Source organism: Podarcis vaucheri, assembly GCF_965113315.1.
Source record: "Podarcis vaucheri genome assembly, chromosome: 2".
NCBI classification, from domain to species: domain Eukaryota; kingdom Metazoa; phylum Chordata; class Lepidosauria; order Squamata; family Lacertidae; genus Podarcis; species Podarcis vaucheri.
In genome coordinates this window covers 32,978,731-32,997,236 of record NC_138760.1, presented here as the reverse complement: position 1 = coordinate 32,997,236, position 18,506 = coordinate 32,978,731, and the positions used below count along the sequence as shown (strand labels likewise).

The 18,506-nt window shown below is 43.9% G+C and overlaps 1 protein-coding gene across 2 annotated transcripts in view; it reads right to left on the bottom strand.

Annotated features, from left to right (window-relative positions):
* SLC38A10 (solute carrier family 38 member 10) overlaps positions 1-18,506 on the bottom strand; it is a 79,849-nt gene that overhangs the window by 38,519 nt on the left and 22,824 nt on the right. For both annotated transcript variants that reach the window (XM_082212411.1, XM_082212412.1), the window contains exons 6-10: positions 16,623-16,747; positions 10,816-10,918; positions 9,051-9,233; positions 6,589-6,700; positions 4,513-4,619 (exon numbers count right to left, since the gene is read on the bottom strand). In XM_082212411.1, the coding sequence (XP_082068537.1) occupies positions 4,513-4,619; positions 6,589-6,700; positions 9,051-9,233; positions 10,816-10,918; positions 16,623-16,747 (630 nt within the window). The remainder of the gene's footprint in view (positions 1-4,512; positions 4,620-6,588; positions 6,701-9,050; positions 9,234-10,815; positions 10,919-16,622; positions 16,748-18,506) is intronic.

The window sequence follows — 18,506 nt, the reverse complement described above, 5'->3', positions numbered from 1 at the left end:
GAAAGGAAAATGTTAGCCGCTTTGAGACTCCTTAGGGTAATGATAAAGTGGAATATCAAATCCAAACTCCTCTTCATCATCATCACAAATCAAGCATTTTTGCTTGCAGACCTTCGAGCAACTTTCTCCAACCTTCAGTCTGCCCCTAGGTCTGGCCCGCCATGCTAAGTGAGGATACAGGCCTACAACAGGAATCACAGCAAAAGGGGAGCTTCCCAGGTCATCTGCGCCTCTGCAAGCCTAGCCCAGGGTCTGTACACTTCCCCATGTTGCTCAGTTACTCAATCATATTTCCAGCATCCCGAGCTTTTCAGCTGAGCTACCCGTGCCACTTAATCCAAGCTGCCGTTCTTGGTCTCTGGCTCGCTGCCAGCTGTTGACTGACCAGCTGTCTGTAATAATTAACAACTCCAGTTGGCAGAATTAGACACCCTTTTCCCGGCCAACAAAAACATCTGGGGATGTATTTTTCCCTCCCCCCCCATAGGAATGGTTCCGAGTTGGAGGGGGGGAGAGCACATGTTTCACTCGCCTCCTCCAGGATCCACCTTGAACTGTGAAACATACATACACCATCCTTTGCTACAGGGCACCCAGTTTCTGGTATAGTCCCATGACTGGCAAATGGGCCAGTCTTTGTAAGCTGAGAGAGAGAGACCTCTCAACTGAGGAGAGTTTCATTTACTCATAGGAACAAACTCGTTTGTAAAACTAGTTTGTTTTAACGAACTATGTGCTGCCCTTCAATTAAAAAAAATGTTCAGGGTGCTTTGCAACACTATCAGTACAGCAGGACTATACTACAAACAGCTGATGAGGTAAACTAACTAGAAGGCAAACTGTCGGCGCAAACCTGGAAGTCGCCGTAGCAGCAATGAGTTATATGGTCAAGGGGCACGTGGGGACACAACAGACCAACCGGAATCAAGAGGTCAACTCTGCTGCTTCTGATCTGCTCTACTGCAACTGTTTGCCACCTCCTTCTCTTCCCTTGTTAGCCTAAAGCAGAGGTGGTAGCTGGCAACAGTTTTCTTGCCATTGCCTCAATATTGCCAATTTGCTATGCTGATGCCTCTTGGGCAAGGAAGGCCCAGAGGGCAACCCTGGTTGGGCTAAGGGCAAGTGAATAAACCAATTTGTCTGAAAACTACATATAGTACAAAGTTGCATGTTGTGGGAGGGCGGGGTGGGGTTGGTGGGAAGGATACTCCAGGCCTATGTAAAAACAGAATATAGGGGCTGCACTGGCTACCAATTACCGTATTTTTTGCTCTATAAGACTCACTTTTTCCCTCCTAAAAAGTAAGGGGGAATGTGTGTGTGTCCTATGGAGCGAATGCAGGCTGTGCAGCTATCACAGAAGCCAGAACAGCAAGAGGGATCGCTACTTTCACTGCGCAGCGATCCCTCTTGCTGTTCTGGCTTCTGAGATTCAGAATTTTTTTCCTCTTGTTTTCTTCCTCCAAAAACTAGGTGTGTCTTGTGGTCTGGTGCGTTTTATAGAGTGAAAAATACAGTAGTTTCTGGGTCCAATTCAAAGTGCTGGTTTTGACCTATAAAAGCCTTAAACGGCTCAGGACTGCAATACCTCAAGGACCGCCTCTTTCCATATGAACCTACCCGGACCCTGAGATCATCTCCTGAGGCCCTCCTTCATGTGCCTCCTCCTCGAGAGGTCCAGAGGGTGGAAACATGAGAATGGGCCTTCTCTGCAGTCTGTGAAATGCTCTCCCCAGGGAAGTTCGCCTGGCGCCTTCATTATGCACCTTTAGGCTCCAGGTAAAAACATTCCTTTTTAACCAAGCCTTTGGTTGACCTGATCAATATCCCATACCCTTTTAAAATGTGGCTCTTTTGGGGGGAGAATTACTGGGTTATTGTTTTAATTTTTTATTTTATATACTGTGATCCTTTTATGTGAACCGCCCTGAGACCTTCGGGGATAGGGCAGTATAATAATAATAATAATAATAATAATAATAATAATAGGCAGAGAGACGGTAACACAAAAGGAACGGAAAGTAGGTCATGAAAAGGTTAGGCCTGGCCTTGGTGAGTAAGCAACAGGTAGGCCAGTCACTTTCCCCTTTTAAGACAACCCTGAAGAACTCTATTCTGTATGCACATATAATGGAATGGCCCACATTATTGAGAAAGTTCAGGAAATGTGTAGATGGGTCAGGCACCATAGTGTTTCCTTGGTCAAGTTTCCCACTAGTTCCTAATCACAATATCCCTACTGCTGTCTCTCCTCAGACACCTCCCAACCCCCTTCAACAGATCCTAATTACCACCACCACCAGCAAGCCACATATTGCAGTGTGAAAAGTACATTTCCACAAAACCAAACTGGAATCATGGCTCTCTTTTAGCTGTTGACACAGGAGAGATGTCTTTCCTGAAGCTGTGCACAAGCACACAGCCGAAGAATCCCTGGTTGGCCTGCATAACCTGTTGGCCTAGTGTTCTGTGCAGAATGGTAATTTATTTTAAGACAGACATTTCCGCTTTGCTTGCCTTGTCACTGGCCTGCCAGGGTCAAGCAGTCAGCAAGCCCCAAGTTTTCTGACTGGGAAGCAGCTGACACTTGCCTCTGGGCAGCTAATATAACTCTCTCTCTCTCTGTGTGTATTTATTTTGCTGTGTGGAAGTCTTCTACTCAACCTGCATAAAAGAGCACCTTGTGACAGACATGCTCCTTCCCACCAAAAGCCCAGGCTAGAGTTCAGGCCTCTACCTATAGCTAATGTAGCATTAGATCAGGACCAACGATTGGCCCAAATGGCCTGTCCAACTTGCTTACTCTTTGGCGCTGGCACAAGGTAATGTGGATCACATGGTGGAATGATATGGGGCAACTAAAGATGGAAGGAATGAGCAAGTTCTGTACAGCGATGCAAACCCCCAATGCCTCTCTGCAAAGTCATGTCTCAATAATAGCCTCTGCATCTTCTCCACGTTTGAGATGCAAAAGCTGTCGAGATCTCCCGGTGAAGTGGGAAGGTGAAAATTATATTTTGGACACGATACGGTAGTGGAGGAACAGGACATCCCTGGAGCTTGAACATCCTGCTCCTGCACAGCAAGGTCGTTCAAAAAATCCTTCTTGATTAACACAGCATATAGCGGTTCGAATCCCCGCGGCGGGGTGCGCTCCCGCTGTTCGGTCCCAGCGCCTGCCCACCTAGCAGTTCGAAAGCACCTCCGGGTGCAAGTAGATAAATAGGTACCGCTTACCAGCGGGAAGGTAAACGGCGTTCCGTGTGCGGCTCTGGCTCGCCAGAGCAGCGATGTCACGCTGGCCACGTGACCCGGAAGTGTCCCCGGACAGCGCTGGCCCCCGGCCAATAAATGTGAGATGGGCGCACAAACCCCACAGTCTGTCAAGACTGGCCCGTTCGGGCAGGGGTACCTTTACCTTTATATGCAAGCAAAAGCATGAAAGGTGTAGGTAGGCACCCTTCCAGTTCTGATCACAGCTCAGGTGAGTAACTTCAATGCCCTATTGCAGCTTTGCATCCATGGCACTGACATGACAAAATATTCTATACTGACTTTAAAAACCTACATATTTAAGGGCCCCCCAAAAAACCCTATTCCACTGCTAAGCACTAGCAGACCTTTAACCTCAGAGCAATGACAGCATGCCTGAGAATATTTAAATTATGGTCAGAGAGAATGACAAGCCCACCTTGATTTCAATTCCATTTTAAAAATAGTAGTGCAGTAGAGGGGGAAATGAAAAGATGGAAGCCAATCTTGAAGGAAGAAAAAGTTGAAAGTGGCACAAAAGTACAGTATTTACTTGAATCTAACGCACACCTCGATTTTCAAAACCTTGAAACCCAAAAAGGGTTTGCTGGTGAATGTAAATGCACCACCACATCTAATGCGCACTCTAATTTTCGCAAGTGTAATTTAGCCAAAAAAGTGCACATTACTTTCAAGTAAATATGGTCATTTTCTTTGAATGAACCAGGACTTTAAAGGTGGGCTTTTTATATTAAAAATGCTTAGAACAAAGAGAAATATATTATTCTAACAACACTGCATCTGTATGCATATTTCTTTTCTTATGAATCATTTGTTGTTGTTTTGCTGGAACCCGGAAGTCAACAGTCAGCAACAGGGCACACAATGCTAAGGAGGGGTGCCAAGTTGAAACAGTGGGGCTCTTAAGGTCTTTTAATACTGCATGCAATTTCCATGCTGGAAATGCAAAGGCATGGAGCACACTGGCCCAGAGACTGTAGGCAGCTATTAATGTGCTTCTCAGGCTGCAAGTGATAAAAGCGGGGGCATTCCAAGGTTACCCAGGCTAAAATGTGTGCTTGCTTGCATGCATGCACACAAACACTGCTAGCTGTGTGTTCAAAGTCAGACTGCAATGTCTCCCACCCATGTGGAACAGGAGGCCTGACTGGGTTCCTTGGCTGCAGGGAAATTAACCAAGTTCCCAGGCTCTGTTGCAAGCTGGAAACAGGGTAGGAGTCAATTAGCATCAGCACTGACCTGCGAGCAAAGGGCATTCTTGTGGATCTTCTTGTAAATGAGAGCTGGGCAGATAAAACAGATGAGGCTTCCCATCGTTGCACCTGTTAGGCCCAAGATGGTCTCCACTGGCAAAGAAGAACAAACAAACTGTGAGCAACAGCTCTAGCCAAGACAGAGATTGCGTTTGAGTTAACTGTTCCTTTAAGTCAGTGGTTCAAAGGGAGTCCGGAGGCAAAAGCTGAAGGTCACTTAGCATGACTCAGACACTCCTTGACCACTCATGAGCAGGACGGTGAAGAACGCACCTTCCCCAACCTTCCCCTGCCCTCCCCCCGTATGGCTATGGGTAACACGGGGATTGTAATCCACTTGACAGTGACAGCACAAGATCACGCCATGACGCTCTGCATTCCTTAGCGTGACAAAGTGACGCCCGTAGTGGCATACTCACACTCACTAAAGTGGATTAGAATACTCGCTTCACCCTTAAGTACGTGTTGAAGGGCATGGGAAGCACACTTCTAAGCATCCTGATGGTTTGTATGGTCGGATGACAAACGGCACTTAAGGGTAACCTAATTCATGATAAGTGAATTTTGAATATGCACTCTCTGAGTCTGGATTTCTTAAGGTTATCATAAGGTGTAGAACTTCATCCTTCATGCTGGAGCTTTGAATAGAGACAAAACCTTGGGACAACTGGCTGTGGTTACCCATTGCAACTAAAAACCCAGGAAATCCCTTTTCCCTATTCCCTCTACCCCTCCCTTTCTAAAACCCTTGGACTTTTTTTTTTATCCTAGCCAGTGAGGCAGGCTAGGGAAAGAGATAATCACTACCTGGGTGAGGTTCATAGCCAAACAGGGATATGAGTTTTGATATCCCATGTCCAATACGCTAACCATTACACTACACTGGCTCCCAGACCTTCTGCAGATCTTGATCCAATTTTCTACCTGGCTAAGTTGCTTACATGAAATCTGATAAACCCCTCTGTAGCTCAGTGCTCCTTCTGCCTCCCCTACAAATATTTATGACCAGATCTTGAAGATGACACTGGGCAGATAGATATTTGATGTCCTCGTTGGTACTATGTATACCAAGATAGCTGTAAGCAACTTAGAGAACAGAATGTTAAGCTAGGCTTAGTCCTATTTAGAACGATGACCATTTCAAAGCAAGATGTCCCAGAACTATATAAATCCTTGGGAATAAGATTGCAAAAAAAATAAATGGGTGGAAATAAACATGGAGGGCACAGCCAAACGAAAAAAAATGGTGTGCCGATAATAAGCAAACATTCAGAAGTATAATCACTCCAGTTCTGTGCACAGATACACATCTCTGAATGCAGAGGTATAAAGAAACAGCACAGAGACACATATTTAAACTTATAATACCATATGCCGCTATGAAACACCCACAATCATCGGCTCAAGAGGTGGTAGCTAGTAGCAGGCTGCTTATCAACACCCACATACTGTAATGCATGATCTAAGGCAGTTACAAATGTTTACAATATCATCATCTAACTGTGCTAAATTGCACTGGGAGTGGGGGGGCGGGGCGGGAGTTGCAGCATTTAAATGGCCTGAACTATGCATAAAGACTCGCTCATTCCCTGTACTGTGTCATGACCAGAAATTACTTCCTGACTAGTCTCTACTGAAGCATCAAGCAAAGGCAGTAAATACCTGCAGATAGGCATTTCTTGTGACTGTGCCGATATTGTCTTTTATTTGAACAATGTATATGCCACTTAAATAAAACAGTCTTTAAGCATTTTACAAAGATACAATACAAAATATAAAAAATCAGCTATTGTAGAATGCCCCTAAGCATCTTCTCCAAGCACTATGAAACTTTTCTATTTGAAGTAGACTTCAGTAGTTATAATTAAACTAATGTGATCATTTCTACGTGCATTTCAGAATAACTGAATATACATTTTATGCGCGTTCAAATCTTCATAGGCACATGGGAGGCTTTTATATGTGTAATTTAGCCTAGAGGCATGCAAACCTGCTACAAACCCTAAAGACTAGAGATGGGGAGAGTGAAAATGGAACTAATTAAGAACCAGATTTCACTTACCATTCGGGATCATGATTCCTCCAACCATGGTTCCAAACACAACTGCTAGTGTCAGGGCTTTAAATCGGAGAGGTGGCATATAACCACCTGCAGCAAATGTCCCATCTTTTTGCTAATTAAAAAAGAAAAGGCTAATTAATTAATCAGTTCTTTTAATTTTTTTATTAAGACAAAAAGGGATTTCTCTCTCTGTTTCTGGGAATTTGCCTCTGATGTCTACACACATGGAACCATTTGAACTACAGTCTCCTCCCAATATTCCCAACAATTTGATATGATATGGGCATTACCCACTGAAGCCTAAGCCTTATACCTGTAAGTTTCTAAATTAACCATCCCAATGTGCCTTAATGACCGCAGCCTGAAATATAATGAAGGCTATGAGATCACCGCTGCTGGTCAGCATAATTTGGATTACTAAATTACAGATTTTCTCATCTTTTGATTTGTTTGTTTGTTTTTTAAAAATAGTTACTGAACTTTTTTGAAGATACAGATTAAGAATGAAACAAGCAAAACAGATACAGAGAGTGAGTTATGAACATAGCAGACTTGACACAGCTCAATTAACTATACATACTGATATCTTAATTCTTTCTTTCTCCTTTATATTTTGTTTACAGGATCTTCCCTTTCAGAGTTTTGAGATGAAGAGAGAATTCAAAAGGTCCATAGTCTAGAGTATATCAAGGGCAGGGAGCAGGCATTATCCTTTACACTTGCAAAGTCAATACACGCTTCCCTTATTTTCCCAAATGAGTCTTTTATCTTTTGTCCCTTGGTTACCCTTAGTTCTTGTGCTAATTTCTCTAAAGACACCTTGCCAAACATTTTGAAACTGCTGCTCAACATTTACGTTCTGCAGCGTCTTCCAGTTCTGAGCTACACAGTCCTTCTGCAGCTGAGAATAAATGAATTAACAGCATTTTATGATCATGATCTAAATTTCTATCCAAAAAACATATTTAACAGAACCAAAGTTGGAGATGAAGATATTCCAAGACCAGCAATCCGACTTATCTCCCAGCATACCAGCTTCCAAAACACGTGTACCTGGGGGCAATCCCACTACATATGGATGTATGTACCTTCCACACCACACACTTTCCACATATAGGAGAAAGATTAGGGTTTATCAGAGATAATTTCATCACTGTCAAATACCATTTATATGACCGCTCTCTGGCAGTGGCAGGTGTTGTTTTATATAGTGGCTTTAACCATGGAGCATTCCCATCATTTATTTCCATCTGTCTATCTAAACTTTATCCCCTAATGTATGCAACAAGTCATTTGACTCCTTATCAGTCTCCAAAAGCCACCTACAGATGTTATAAACCTCTTATCACTCCCAAATAACTCGGTGTCTCCTGTTCAAATGCTGTAGGTTGGATTTTGATTTTGTCTTTATATGCCTATCACAGCTCTCATAACCAACTTTAAATGTGTGTAAAAGTTTTTCATGGCCTGGAAGCGAGTTGTTCTCCAAAACAGTGGATCACAGGAGGTGACTTTTAGACTTCAAACCAATATGCAGATATTTGAACTAGCAGTCATAAAATAGTTCCTGTGGCCAAGATCCACCTGCAGAAATAATTCTACTTTGCTAGTTACATCATGTGTATTCCGCCCCCCAGTTGTATGTACAGTTGTTATACAGAAGAACACAAGGAACCTAAGGAGGGGAATACACTGCATTAGAGTAGCACAAGTGTCAGAACAGCTTTCCGTATAGCAGGCTGGGAAACAAAGTGGTGTAAGGCACAGAAAAGGAGGTAATTGCCACTTCCTTTCCCTAGACTAGAGTGGGGAACCTGTGGTCTTGCAGATGTTGCTGGACTCCAACTCCCATCAGTTCCAGCCAGAGATGAGGAGAGTCGGAGTCTGACAACATCTGAAGAACCACAAGTTCCCCATCCCTACCCTAGGATTTGGTCACACATTGTGATGGCTGGTCTGATACCACCTTGTTTCTATACAATAGAGTTCATTATGTTTTAGGGTATGTACTACCTTACGACACCCAGTCACCTGAAATACATGGATAATAGCCTGCGGCTGTTTCTACAGGCAAAATAGTTATGCTCAGGAAGGCTTGCAGCAAGTATCACCATTTCTCCCTGACTACCCTGAACGCTACCTCATGCTATTTTCCCATCATAGAAACATAACCACTTTCTCCTTTTTAGTCAAACATAGCAAAACTTGCTCAATACTACAGTTCCTGGTGATGAAGAAATGAGGAGACATCAGACCAAAACGCCACTAAGTGTGACCGCCACCTCTAAGCCTGGAAGGGAATAGTTTTGCTCATTCTTTTCACGTGAAAGATAAAAGTGGGGAGGGGAGACAAGAGAGAAGGGCAAAGATGTAAGGACACTCCTGGTTTAAGGTGAGGGAAGCCTAAAAACATCACAGTTAAGTCAAGAACAAGGAACTGTACTGAACCACAAGGGCTTTACCTGCTGTTCAAAGAGTAGGGTATTCAACGCCTGTCGGCAGGGCAAAATCATCATAGGGAACCCAACAGCTACAGACATCATGAACCCTACACGGATCATCTCGGTCACTACATTCGAAGGGAAGTTCATGAGCACATTCCCCTCAATGTCTCCGATGTAGCTCACATAGCCAAAGAACCCCACCTGTTCAAGGAGGAAAGGGGAATTACTTTCAGTGGTCTCATACGTTTGTTCAACACAAAGAACAGAAAACTGGGCGTCCCTTGGGCCTGTCCTCAAGACAGTGGAAGACTATCTTCAATTAATCGCATCTTTATCCCACACTCCCAACTGATTAGTCCAAATTCTTTAAGCTCTGGCTCATTAAAATAAAAAAATCCGAGATCTCACATCACTTTTGTTGGGTTTCTCTATACATTTCCAAATTCCCATGTATCTTTCCCAAAGCTGGGTGACCAGAGCTGCATGCAGTATGAAAAGAGCAGATGCAGAATGGATTTATGACAGAGTAAAACAAATCCTCTACTATGATACAAAGCAGTGGGATGACATTAAGTCATTCCAAGCACCTGGCTATGACAACATGTAAGGATGCCTTCCAAAAAGTGACAATATTGCAATAACTTCACATTTTCCCTGACATCTCGAATGCGAACACTCACTTTGAAGCCATGACCACATTTTTATCATCATGAGTAGAGATAATGACCTTGGACTGTTCCAAATACTGCTATGGAAGTCAAGATAGTAGCCAAGGGAGTAGAAGTAACCGACCCCAAAACATCAACTCTCCCTTGTCATGATGTTCTCTACATTTAATTGGCTTTTATGTGATATATTTTATGTGACATGGCATACTTCAAGTTTTCCTAGCAGCCAACAAGCTTATAATGAAGTACTTCAGGCTACTCTAAAAAGGAGGAGCAGGATAAAAATCTTAATAATAATAATAATAATAATAATAATAATAATAATAATAATGTTGCTAATAATAATGTTACAAGTGTGGTTCATTGAATTCCCATGTTCCAAGCCCAACCAATGGTATTAATTGTTTGATGGAGTTTTGTATTTGATATCCCGCTTTATCACTACCCTAAGGAGTCTCAAAGCGGCTAACATTCTCCTTTCCCTTCCTCCCCCACAACAAACACTGTATGGATGGGACTCTCCTCTCCATGAACTGCCAACCTTCTGATTGGCAAGTCCTAGGCTCTGTGGTTTAACCCATGTCCCCACCCCAAGTTGTACACAGAGCCAATTCTCTCTCAGCTGTGCTGATGTCAGATCAAGGTATCACTCCATCTCTCCATCCATGACTAACTTGTGATGAACACATCACCACTTCTTCCTCCTGCCCCTTCACAGGCATGTACCAGCCCTAACTCTGAGAGCAGCAAAGGGCAAATGAGGAAGATATGTAATGCTCATCCTGATCTCAGGATACTGATGAAACAAGTTCTACTCTTGTCAGCCCCAGTATTTCTAGTACCTGTAGAGGCATCTCTGGTAGGTATGGATCATGTTTAAACTATATCTTTCTAACTGTTCAATAAGAGTAAGGGGTTTTTCCCCCACACACTCCAAGTGCTGTCTCTGCTGCTCTGGAAATGTCCCCAGAGAATGTCCATTACACATGGCAGAAAATGTCCCCACAGTTGTTGTTTCTACACTTCTACAAAACATGCTCAGAGGAATATTTTTTACTTTGGGAAGGAGATGGAGCAAAGAGGAGTTGTTGTTGTTGTTTTTAAAGGTTTCTTACCGTAATATAAAAGGTAGTGACCACGTTTAGCGACGAGGCAAAGATGGAACTCATGATTTTAACCGACGGCTCATCCAGACTGTCGTAGGTTGGCAAGACCTGGCTGCAGAAAAGCAGGGAAATGTTAAAACATGTCAGGAAATTCTCCCTTGCTGGTAGAGTGTGCTTGCTGACACCTTCCCCACGTGGAATTCAGGCACTTGCCTCTCTACTGCAGTTTACGCCAAGAGGTTTCTCAACACTCACAAGTTTAAGTGGTGCCCGAATATTCCTGCTCCCTCCCTCCCTGCCTGCCATTGCCACATGTGCAATGTAAATATTTCACATATTTTAAAAATAAAAATGTCGCAACGTGAATGACCGCTTGTTTGCCTCAGACACCAGTGGCAGAGCTCCAGACAGCACACTGCAGATTATTGTTCTTGGAGCGTCCCGAGCTGATAATTAAAGCAATGCGGTGTTTACAGAATAACGAGCAGGAAGAGAGCTAGAGCATCATATTGTCAAAGAGAAAAGTTAAACAACCAAGACTAAACACTGCGCCTGTCGTATTTCAGCACTGGTGCTTGAGCTCAACTCACAGAAAAGCGGAAGGGCCAATTACATGGGGCTTGGGTGCTTATGCACATGGAAAAGCTTTTTCCTAACATCAGGTGTACGGCTTATTGCAGCAGCCAGAGGATGCATGGGCCTGACTTGACCACATGCTCTTGAACACACAGGGACACCTTGAGAGGGTAAGTAGATAGGAAGGTCATTTAGGATAGAAGCACTTATGAAAACTACCATGCAAGAAAGTAGGGGGGTGGTGTGGAAATCCTTAGCTCTGCTTAGCAGCTGATTTATCTATTTTTTTAGCTCCCCATCATTCAGAGGACTGGACAGTTCAGTGCTATTTAAGTATTTATGAAAACGGCAGCGTCATGCTATCTATCTAAGTACCTTTATTACCACCACTGTTTTATACAATGCAAATGTTGCTTGTCAGTACAACCAACCCTGAACATATGCTTGTAAATTGAGTGGGGAACAGCACAGCAAAGGTAGGGGGGAACTCCAATGTTAGGTGTGTTAGTTGCGTGTGAAAATCCAACCTTAGGGAAGTTCTTGCGATCTCCAACAAGAAGCCACTTGTAAGCGGCGTCTTCTGCCTTGCCATTCCGAACAAACTGAGATCCAAAGAACAGGTGATGTCAACAGCAACCACAGGCCCTGCTGATTCGATTCAGGACCATGGCACTGAAGGGGTGGGAGGTGGGAGTTTGAACCTTTCCAATTAATGTAATTTCCAATTAAAACTGTGCCTCCCAATGCTCTTTGCTTTGTTTCTGTAAATACAACAGAAACAATGTAAAGATTTGAACTCACTAGCAGGGTTTGAGTAAACACTTACAATTAACAAAAAATAAGTATAAAAACTATAAAGATGAGAATAGAAGAATAAGAGACAATAACAATTAATATAGATACCATATGAAGATATATGAAAGCAAGCAGGGGGAGTTAATATGGGGGGATGGGACCAGAAGAGGAAGTTGAGGGAAGTGGGGGAATTTTGATGATTGGACATGTTGCAATAAGATTAAAATGCAAAATTCAATATTTTTTATTAAAAACAAAACAAAACTGTGCCTCTCAATGCTCTTTGCTCATTGTTACAAATGAGCTATGGGGAGTGGAGGGTGGATTTTAGTTGGTAAAAAAGAGCAGAGACTGAAAGGTTTATAACAGGCACCCCCAAACTCGACCCTCCAGATGTTTTGGGACTACAACTCCCATCATCCCTAGCCAATAGGACCAGTGGTCAGGGATGATGGGAATGGTAGTCCCAAAACATCTGGAGGGCCAAGTTTGGGGGTGCCTGGTTTATAACCACTCGTCACCAGCAACATGACCCCTATTCAAATACCTGTCCTCCATGAATGCTATTAATTAAAAACTCCATGAATGCTATTAATTAAAAACACCCAAGAGGTCTTGTTCATGGATCTCCCTTGTCACATCTAGTTTGGATCCGAGGCTCAACAGGAAGTAGTGAAGCATTCTATGAAGTACAAGCAATGTAGCAATGGGCAAAAATTGAACATCTGTATCCAGACGCAGCATACCTTACGATCACTCAGTACTGGAGAACAATTACTCAGTACTGCAGAACAAACAGCACCACCTTGCCCTGCTTATGAATTCTCCAGAGGCTACTGTCTGGTTGACAAAATGCTGAACTAGAAGGGACTTTTGGTCTCATCTAGAGCTGAAAATCTTATATATTTTAAGGGAGTAATTCTGGAGTCAGAAGGATCAAAAGTCATTTACTGCCTCTGCTTCATGAACCACCCCCAAGACATTTTGGCTTTCCAGATATAGCTGTAAAAAGTCCTCTAAACCAGCAAGGCACGTCACAACACCAAGCCACCCTGACTCTCGGGACTCCAGCACACACGACAATCAGCACACCCTAAATGTGTGCGGAGTTTATTTCTGAGCTAAAATGCCCACCCTGAGGGCCAGGCCAGGACTGAGGCATTCAGGGCGAAGAAGCCTTTGTCTGACAAACACTTTGTATGCTACAGGCTTAGGTTTCTTCACATCACTTGCAATCACATAAACGCCACTCCTCGGGGTAGACGGAAGGAAGATATTTAGACCAAATGCCCTTTACATTTATCTCTCTATTCCCAAGATGAACACAAGGAGAGAAAGAACACAAACAAGAAGCTTCGGAACCTGATACAGAGAAATAGCAGCTCCTTCTTGATGAAGAGAGAGCTGTTTCTTTTGTTAACAGATTTTCATCTCTGCCATACCAAAAAAAAAAGGGGGGGGGATCCCTTGTATGTAGAAAACAGAAAGGGTGCATTTGCAGCATTTGGGGGGGGGTTCATTATGGACAGCAAGCGACACAGCTCAGAGAAAAGGGCCCAATCCTGCAAAATAAAAGAGGCCTCAGGGGCCAAGCAGCTGGAGTATTTGATCACAGTTAGGGTATCTGAGTCTCATTTCATCTTACAGAGGATGGATGGCCATCCACCAGTCTACTCGGCTGGAAATGGGGACGTGCCCTGCATATTGGAGAAGGGAAAAGGAAGCATAGTGTGGTCAACGTCAAGATGGGTGTTCAGAGTCTTTCAAAAGCAAAGGTTTAAAAATACACAGCACCCATTATGCTACATAGGAATGCTTGAGGAATCCGACATTTGCAAATTCCAGTGTGAACTGACTAACACCCTCTGGACTTCAGTAGGTCAGAACTCATACACCAGATTTCACGTTTCCTGAATGTTCTGACATAGTTCTTGGCTGAACCAATGCCTCAAAATGCATATTTTTGAGAGAATATCACTTTAAACCACATATTGAAATACATACCTTGGGTCCTGAATGCCTTGCGAGTCGAACGTTTTGGCTCCCAAACGCCACAAACCCGGAAGTGGGTGTTCCGGTTTGTGAACGTTTTTTGGAACACAAACATCTGATGCAGGTTCCGATTGGCCGCAGGAACTTCCTGCAGCCAATAAGAAGCCACGCCTTGGTTTCCGAACATTTTGGAAGTCGAACGGACTTCCAGAATGGATTCCATTCAACTTCCGAGGTACCACTGTATTTAAATGCACGTTTTTGTGCAGTTCTTTTTTCTTTCGGCTTACCGATTAATGAGGAAACAGGAGAACGGACTTATGGGTGAACACTCGTCAAAGTGAGAGTAGAAATAAGGCTGATTCACCTTTCCTTACAGTGCTGGCTTCCACTGCACCAGGAACGGCAGTGGTGTTAAGACTCACCCCCAAAAATAGTGCCAGCCACCTGGGTTGGGACGTTCACTCAAGGATCCACCATGCTTCTGTGTGAAATCCCTGCCTCAAAGGTTACACCACCATTGTTCACATTACAAACAAGCTGTTGTGATGGGGAGACTAGCCTAAGGTCAACATAGGAAGGCTGTAGCAGAGCTAATATTACATTTCTATGCTTCCTGGCTCCCTGCCCCATGCACAATCTGTTAGACCATATGGCACGCTCGCGGGGGGCAAAGACGTTTCTCTTTGAATTTGGCAATGACAAGCCTCAACGCCAGAAAGAGCCAACACCACAAGGAAAATAGGCTTGTGCAAGCCATAGCAACGGGCATTCCGATGCATGTTACTTTTTCGCCTCTAGAGGGAAGGAACTCAGGTCTTATGCTTGTCACTTAAAAAAAAAAAAAGGAGGGGGGAGTGTGAATTGAGAGGTCAGTGACTGCAAGCCTGTCTACTCTGAGATTCATCCGCATGTGACATCACACGGGCCAAGAAGTGTATGTTATTCTTGCCCTTGGGAAAAATTATAGGTTTAAGCTTTCGGTTTGGCTTGCCACACTGGTGGTGTAGCAATCTATATTTAGATAGATATGTGAATATACTAGTCCAGAACGTATAATTTTCCTGTGTTTCCAACTCCCAACAAATGAAGGTTGGTTAGTGAATGGTCGCCACAAGAAAAAACGAGGACAATTTTGGATTTTTGAAAAGCCTGCTGTGGTAACTAGGTACAGCTACAAAAGAATGAATCAACCCTTCTGTCACCAATTATAGCAGAGACACTTAAAACTGAGTGAGGCATGTTCTAGCTGAGAGACATAATAAGCAGGGGGGAAAGGTGAAGAGCCCAGCCGTGCCAAACTAATGCTAACTGCCCATCCCAGGTCCCCAGCTGAACACACACCTATGTTTTCAGCTGGGTCACTTTTCAGAGAAGCCATGAATCAGAGGGTGGCGAGGACAATGCTATCAGAATGTAAATGGGACTCATCTGTGGATGAAAGCTTCCATCTGTCACAACAACAACAAACCCCCACAACTAAGGATATGCATGTGCTACACCAAAAAACCCCACAAGTTTTCCATCCAGGATAGATTGTGCCAATGCTCAGCATTTGCTTCCATGATTAACTTTTATTGACAGATTTGGGGCTTTGAGATACGCAGCAGAAAGAAAAGAGGGGTGGAAAGAGAGGGGGGGAGGGAGGCATGAGAGGAGAGAAGGAGTTTGCAGTCAGGAAGAAACGGAATACGGGGCCCAGGGAAAGCCACAGGAGGGGGTTGCATTACGTAACAGAGATCCCATTTGGACTATTGAGGTTTCTGAGCCTTCAGATGTCAGTGACTCAAAGTCTCCACCCTCTTCTCTCAAAGCAAGAGGTTTAAAACATGTCGCTGCTGCTGTTTTAATAAAAGCCAAGAGCCTCAAGCCAAACTCTGGTTTAGCCTTTGTTTTGTGTATTGCACAAACAGAATGCGCAGAGCCCTGCCCACAGCCCAAGAGGGCAACAGGAATCCTATAATCAGCAATGTCAACTTGACCCAAGATCTGTTTCTGTTTACTTAAATATTCTTAGCTGAAATTGTTGTGATGCCTAATGAAGACACACGCAGAAATCATTTTAGGCGGGCTTTGGTGGCCCTACCGTGGTGTAATTATGTCCGCTTAAGTTCTCGTTACCTATCTAGAACGGGGGTCAGTAGCATCCTTAGTAAAGAGACATGACAGCCAACGGAAAATTACACTGGGGATGTATTTGCCTCCTACGAACAAGAAGCTTCTTAAGCACAATGACTCCAGAGTGAAATATAACCCCTTCTCCCAGCTAGGTAACAAAAGGGTCACAACCCAGTCAGATGCTGTACCTCAGTGGGCTGTAAAATATTTTGATTAAAATGAAGACGAGGGGACCAGATGGTATCTATCCCGTACAGGCCACCCTGACCCTTTGCCCTTAAACAAAACTCGTTCCACCCTGCAATCTCTAAGCAGCTGAAGTTGCTGGTACTTACGACTGACAGGCGAAAGACATGCCAAAGATAGGAATGCAGCGAAAAATGCCCTCCCAGCGTGCGTAACTGACCCGCTGCAGCCACTGCCCGCCAAAGAGGCCGTGCTTGAAAGCGGAGAGCACGATCTGCAGCCAAGGAAAAGAAAAGAGAGGTTACAATCTAGACAACAGAGACGCCAAACCCAAACCAACGTCTGGCAAGCCAGATTGCAACAACCAGACGAGCGCCGTGAAAACGATTAAGGGGCCAGGCATTCCGTTTGGTTGCGAGTGTGAGCCTCCACCCTGGGGGAGGCCTTGCGCTGTGTCCCGTCTCCTTAGGTCTTGCCCCCCCGCAAGGTGAGTGACCAACCTACAGTTCTCATAAGGTTCCACACATTAACAGTGTGCCACACACAGAAAGGGTTGCTTAGTAAATTAATAAATGCTTAAGTCAAGTAAGAACTTAGCATATGAGGTTGAATACATGTAAATATACCAAAATCTTGAGGGAGAAATTCCTGAAGAAATAAATTAAATATTATAGCTTAATCTAAGAAGAAATGTAACATATGGACTTCGTTTATAAATTCGCTTATAAATATATCAAAACCGTGAGAGAGAATTTACTGAAGAAGCCCGAGGCTCTTCATGGGCGAAACAGGTGACAAACGCCGGCACCCTGTCTAATTCTTGTGCGTAGCATCACCAACATCACCGTTTGATCCAACTTACCTTTGTGAATATCTACAGGGGCCTGGCTAAAGGAACCTTTAAAGACTGAATCTTCCTTTTGGACACAATTTGAATGAGTTTTCTGTTTCTGGCTTCTGTAGTGGATCTTGTACATAGCTCTCTGAATTTTGGGATTATTAATATAAGATTTAGAACGTAGAATGGTTTTTTAGTGTTTTGTGTGCCACTTATGTGCTGCTTACTTTATACTGGTCTACTACACACAGAAAGGGTGGCAAGAGAACTGTGGCTTACTCTCCACCGATTCTGCCATCAAACGGATGCTTTGTACGCTACTCAAACTTTTCACTGGCATCCCATCCCTTTCCCATATTCAGGACAAACTCCTGGCTTCACCTTTAAAGTTCTCTGAGGCTCTGTCCCATGGTATCTTTTGGATCCCCTTTCCTGCCCTGCCCTTCTTGTAATCTTCAGCTCCTCCAGCTCTATCATCCTCAGCCTCCAAAACATCTTCTGCTCTCTAACACGACTCATCTACTCTCCTTAGCTGTCCCTCTCTGTGTGTGGAACTCCTTCCTGAGACATGTGCCATCTCTCTTTCCTCCTTCGGAATCGTTCTTTTCTATGAGGGCTTTTGTTTAACCCCTTTAGTCTGGTTCCAAATTTAAGTATGTACAATCTGTATTTGTCACATTCACCCCTCTGCTTTCCCTGCTTTGGTTGTCTTTCTTCTCGGTTTCAGAAGGTAAGCTCCATGAAGGCAGGGACCTCTCTCCGTATGTGTGTGAGAAATATGTGTGTAAATAGAGATAAATACACACTCATGCACACACACTTACGAAACTTTGTAAAGCACCATGTGAAGTAGCACTGGTGTATGCTAGGGGTCAGCAAACTTTTTCAGCAGGGGGCTGGTCCACTGTCCCTCAGACCTTGTGGGGGGCCGGATTATATTTTTTTGGTGGGAAATGAACAAATTCCTATGCCCCACAAATAACCCAGAGATGCATTTTAAATAAAAGGACACATTCTACTCATGTACAAACACGCTGATTCCTGGACTGACCGCGGGCCAGATTTAGAAGGCGATTGGGCCAGATCCAGCCCCTGGGCCTTAGTTTGCCTACCCATGGTGTATGCATTATGTTTATTGCAACAGTTCATGAATATTTTTGCATCTTTACATGAACATCACCAGCTTTGTTACACG